At 45.1% G+C, this 6100-nt stretch overlaps 1 protein-coding gene across 1 annotated transcript; it reads left to right on the forward strand.

Annotated features, from left to right (window-relative positions):
• The first annotated feature begins 3161 nt into the window (after nucleotides 1-3161).
• On the forward strand, nucleotides 3162-5082 carry PPTG_16236 (hypothetical protein). Its single transcript, XM_008913865.1, has one exon. The coding sequence runs from the start codon at nucleotides 3335-3337 to the stop codon at nucleotides 4925-4927; it is 1593 nt and encodes a 530-aa protein (XP_008912113.1). The 5' UTR covers nucleotides 3162-3334; the 3' UTR covers nucleotides 4928-5082.
• Nucleotides 5083-6100: the final 1018 nt, after the last annotated feature.

Genomic DNA, 6100 nt, shown 5'->3' on the forward strand with positions numbered 1-6100 from the left:
AAGTGTCTAATGTAAGATAAAACAATGTTTTACCTTACATTAGAAGTCACTTACTTGTTTTAAAAACATGTTATCCTGCAGACACGATTTATATGCACCTAACCAGTATAATAAGTAGTATGTATTAATACTAAGTACTCGAATCGTCGTACGAATTACTACTTGTACGTGTACTACCAGATATGGAAATTGCTGCAAGGCACAATATCAAGTTTTTAGTTCAAATCTTTGCTCTAGAAGAACGAAGATATGGATACAATCTGAAAAGTCAGATATATATAGATTAAACCGTCTAAATTTGAATGTTGCTCCACAGTGGATTTTCCATCCGAAAGTGATGAGAGTTTGGAGTTTTTTTTTATTCGTGTAGGGGATAAAACGTTTTACATTCTTGTTCAGAGTTATACCAGAATAAACAGGAAAGGTATCAGATAACAGCCTTAGTACCCAAAATTTGTGCTAGGTGGGGGGGGGGGGGGTGGGCTCAATCTGAAAAACATCTTCAATCGGGACCTCAATTTCTCAATTTTCACTTGCTTCGATCGCCCTTGAAGCACCTTCAGCGTTCATTGCTGTGTCAAGCGATCGCATACGAGAAGCATCTCCACTACCAGCGAGTATGTCCAGCGTCTAGCTGTGCGTGATCACCTCTGTGCTCTCTTGAACTGAGTTGGCAACCACCCTCATCTTTTAGGCTATTATCTATAATGCTGTGGAGGTCTGGGTATTTACACCTACGCCTGTTATGAGATGTCTTCTAACCCGAAATTGCATGTTTTGGGCTCGACTAGGGAGAAAATGACCCGGTTAAAAAAATTGAAAAAAAACTAAATAAAATACTACTGGAGTATCAAGATTAAAAGCGAGCCGTTAAATTTCATTCATACTGTATGTTTATATACCAATAATTATTGGGTACGATAATTCTAATATCAGCAAAGAAAGCCATGGATTATACACTCCGCACAACGAGTACTATATCAGTGCATGCAGGTTATGACAAGGGTGCTAGTGACAGCTTTTGTAAAAGACAAGCCGAGAAGATTTCGTGCTTTGTAAATGTTTTAAGCGGTTTGCAATAATAATGCTGGTTGACCCACAAAATCATGAAGATCTTGATCAAGATTAAGTTAATATTCGAGCATGTTAGCAACACTACTATGGCATCAAGCAACAGATTTGTTTTTGGTTTTTTTTACACAATAAAAAATTTAACTACTTTTTTTTTTTAGTTCTGATTGGTATTTTACTTAATTTTGCTGTGAATAATAACGCTAAATACATGTAATGGATTCGATTTGGCATTGCAATGTGTTTTCGTTTGTTGTTTAAAAATTAATTCACGAATTATTTTTTAGTACTGTCTTCTATTTCTTAATTAAATACAGCAATTATAATGGTTTCAATGTTTCATGTGTCTATAATAAGTTATTCCGTCATTACAAATGTATTGTACTTTATTATTTTTCCATACCCTGCTTTCTAGCTACCCCAATAAAATAGATCGGAGGTAATTTTTGATTATCATTACCTCTTTCTCACAAGGGTGAGCCGTGACATACATCTATTTAATACCTGTAAACGGCATGGTGTGATCAAGAACGAAATCTGCCCGCAATCACGCCGTGAACAACATATTTTTTGCGGCCTGACAGTAATGAAGATAAAATAGAGTTCAGTGTCAGACGTGTTTGATTTCGAAAGAGGCATAAGAATATAATTGCATAGCAAAACATAAATACCGTCTCGTGTGTTATCGGTTTTGCCGCAAATGGCAAAACTGGGACTGTTTGATCGCTGGGATGACTGTGGACTGGACAACGCAAAAAATCCAGAATACAAGTATTCGGATATTCACTATCTGACACGCACTGCAGATGTTGCGTGCAATATCGTGAACATTAGGTCACTTGCATTTGATCAATTTGCGACAACAGCTCAGTGAGCTTTTGTCTCAAATTGCTCAATGAAGAATGTTACTATTTTAGTATCCAGAGTACAATATAGGGTGTACTTTTGCCTTTCAGTACTGATGTAAAAAAAATAAGACTAGATACCAGGCACATGAAAAACTGAACCAAATGCATACATATTTTGCATTTATAATATCGTGGTGGTACGCTTTCTGTCAAAAGAATTGCGGCAGAGTGGGCGACAAGTCTGGCGTCCAAAAATTCAGCAGTGAGAATGAATCGCCTATCTAACCGTTGTTGGTAGCTACTAATACATGATAAAAACTCTTCGCCTTGCATTGAGATAACTATTAATACAGTCTACGATGGATCGCTCCCACTTTTTCTTTTTCACCGAAGGGCGGGTATCATGGAGCCTGTGACCAAAGTCCTGGAGCTGAGGCAGCTCGAACATCAATCCTACCACCGTCCTATTAATAAATCTTAGCGGACTCACGGCTTCAACGAAGTTCACTTCGTAGATCCGGGCATGTTCCAGAGTTTCGGCAGTTGTGGCCATACGGAATTCGTACATCAACAGCGCTGTTCACGTTCAACAAAATGTGCATAATTTGCTGGAGTTTAGCAAAGACCACAGCAAAGACGCCTCACCGATCCTTTTGTATTAGATCGATTTACGATAGAAGGAAGGAACTACTGTGCCGAGAACTACCAGGATAGTCTTAGACATATTAACTATAAAACGCAACACTTCGAAAATCTGCTTTCACCATCTTTTTTTAGAACTGGGGCATTCTATTAGAATTAGTAGCGAACAGCAAACGTTGGAAAATACATTTTTAATTTGGAGGATGAGCAACCGGGAATTACAATAACCCAGTAGATCAACATGACGTCGTCCAACTCCTGGAATCTGTACACATATCCTTGATAATGCTTTCCTCGTCGTATTAGTTAAAACTTGCACTTTGGATCCTGTTGTGTAATGTTTGGTAAGAGGGTGCAAGTTTGAGGATCAGTAAGGCGTGCACACCGTATGAAAGTCCTTTGAGACGAACGGCCACAAGTTGGTGATGGGAGGCTGAGGGAGTACGCCCCAAATCATCGCGATCGTATCGTATGTTATGTGGAAACAGTGCATAGAAGATAACTATAGAGTAGGCGCGTAGGGTGTCGTGAAGTTGCTGCGGAGAGAAGTTACCATCTGTCCTTCGGACTCTGCCAATAATAATCGTGACTGGCTCCTCAAGCAAGCACTCAGCAAGCATTGCAATGCAACTTGCATGCCGCGTGCGGGCAGGCGAACAGCAAATTTTGCTGAGCCGTTCCTCATTCCCCAATCTACTCGTCCTCGAGCAGATTACTTTAAACCTCTTCGTCCCAGGCCGTCTCCGACAACCTAGACAAGCCCCTCTCCAACTATGGTCTTCTCGCCCAGCACCTACCTCGTTTCGGCCGCGGTCGCCTGTGTGGCGCTGCAGATGCAGCAAGTGTCTGCTGGATCGCTCTACTACGGTGCCACAACCGTCACCAAAACCCAGAACGAGATCTCCGAAAAATCTCCGCTCTACGGTGGTGAAGTGGATGATCAGGACTGTGCCGTCCAGGTGACGATTGACCCGACGCTGCCCAACATCACCACCATTCTGCCCGAACCGGTGGAGTACCCGGATCTGTTGGCCAACCTGACCACGGCCCCTGCTGATCCTGTGTTCACCAAGGTGGGTGAGGCTGATTTGTCGGAGGAGTGCCCCACGAAGGAGGCCGACCTGGATGCCTACCTGGACTCGAAAGCTCCTTGGACCACCACCGGTACGCCCACCAAGACTGGTATCGACACCCCCAAGGACTGCGCCACTGGCTGGGATGATTCGACAATCCAGGCGAAGGTTGAGAAGAAACGCCGTCTCGAGGCCAACGGCAACGCCGACATCGCCAAGCTTGAGGCTTTCTTCGGCACCAAGATGGAGATGACGTTGAAGGACCTACCTACCCAGGGAGTCCACACGCCGTCGCCGTGGGCTGGCCCGTACTGGCCTACGTACCAGGACAGCATCAACGTGGTCTGGAGCCAGGGACAGCCCAGTCCCGCTGAGAAGTATGCTAAGGCGTTCGGCAAGGACGTGAAGGCCTTCATGGACGCTGTGTCCAAGAAGAACGGCATTGACTCGCAGAGTGGCCGTAAGAAGTGCACGTCGAACAACGACTGCTCCACCCTTACGGACGGCAGCGAGTGTGCCATCCGCGCTGGCAAGACGTCGGGCTACTGCATTCCCACGTGGTTCGGTATCTGCCACGCCTGGGCCCCGGCAGCCATTTTGGAGGCTGAGCCGAACTGCCCCGTTACGTACAACGGTGTGACGTTCCAGCCCATGGACCTCAAGGCTCTGGTTTCGTCGGTTTACGACGGTGCTCGTGTGGCTACGGTGTTCACAGGTGCCCGCTACAACGGTGGCGACGAAGCAACCGATGAGTACGGCCGTCACACCAACAACGCCTACCGTGACCTGAACCCTGCCTACTTCCACATTGCCAACGCTAACATCCTGGGCAAGCTGAACTCTACTTATGTTGCCGACGTGACGGCCGGTGCTGAGGTGTGGAACCAGCCCGTGCGTGGCTTCAAGGTGTACGAGCAGACTAAGATGTCGCTCAAGAAGGCTGCCCAGACCTTCTACGGCCTGCAGAAGTACCCGTGGAACTCTGCTGCCAAGAGCATCGTGTACGTCAAGTCGCGTCTCTCGTGGATCTTCGAGACGTACACGGACGGTGGCCTGGTGTCCTCGGGTGAGATCAACAAGTACACGACCGGCCAGTACTACTACTATCTTCTGGAGTTGGACTCCGCTGGTGAGATCATTGGCGGTGAGTGGGTGTACAACTCTGATGACGATCACCCGGACTTCCTGTGGCTGCCCAAGGCGAAGCCTGCTGCCAACACTGTGACCAGCATCGGTCTGAGTTACGCGGACGTCAGCATGCTACTGCAGAAGTCGGTGTCCTGCTCGGCTTAAGTAGCGACACCTTACATAGGGTGTGACTGGTAGATTTTGGCTGGCCCTCGCTGTTAGCAACGAAAATGAAAGCATGTAAGCATTTAAAGTCATCGTTAAAGTTCTCTTTTGACTGCTTATGCCACTAGAGTTGGTACCCCGATGCAGATATTTCCCACTCTATTTTAGACTTGAGCAAATGAGCGCGTATTTCTCAGGGCTACCGCGCTACGTTCGCGAATACCGACGTCTACGATTGCATGTCGTTCACAAGTTGCCCTCACTGGCAACCGGCGACATCAATCGCCTGGAACAACATCCCCGGGGTCACTTTGCTTATATTTTACGAGACAGACACGTGCCGGACTGGAGGCAAGTACTTCTACATCTCGGATGTTGCAGACGCCATTGGCACTCACACGTTCGATACCCCACAAGCAATCCGGTCGTTTATGTTCGGAAAAGACGTCGTTCATTTACGGCGAATGCAATCAGAGTTTGGAGCCGTCAAGAATAGCACAAATCTCTTGTACCGGTATTATCCCTTTATAATAAGTTCTTCTACTATTTTAGGATCTGCAGATACTCTAAAAGTAGATCCGCTGCCTTGAAGATGTAAAATGTGTTGAGATCACTCGCAACTCGCGCCTCCACTCTTGCAAACTTCTCAAATTTGAATTTGAAAAGTTAATAAGAATATATTGAAGCTAAGCAATTTACACGTTTTCACTAGGAATGTTCAGAATTGGAAGCAAAGCTGTGCAACATATTGCTCCGAACAAAGCACCCTTTTCAAATTAAGAATACGAATACTACCAAAATATAATAATACCATGGGTTTTACAGACTGTAAAATCAAAAATGCGGTCCACAATTAAAACACTCTTCGAATAAATCACTACTGATGGTATCGATGTCCAATAATGCCAGCACGTTCGACCCGATATTATTATACAGTTAACACCACTGGATACTGTTGAAATTTTAGTGAGTAAACCATAACAAAAAGTAGTTTGCGGCTTTTGGTTGTAAGCTTATTAACACGCTAATTGAAGCAATGTATGCTGTCTCCGGGGTTGGTTAAAGTATATGTAATACAGATCTCCAGCTTACAGTTGCTTCGAAGTAATTGTTAGCCGCATACATAATTGGTTGCGCAATAATCTGCTCTATTTCGCTTTTCAGGACAGTCCT

Source organism: Phytophthora parasitica (assembly GCF_000247585.1).
Source record: "Phytophthora parasitica INRA-310 unplaced genomic scaffold supercont2.56, whole genome shotgun sequence".
NCBI classification, from domain to species: Eukaryota; Oomycota; class Peronosporomycetes; order Peronosporales; family Peronosporaceae; genus Phytophthora; species Phytophthora nicotianae.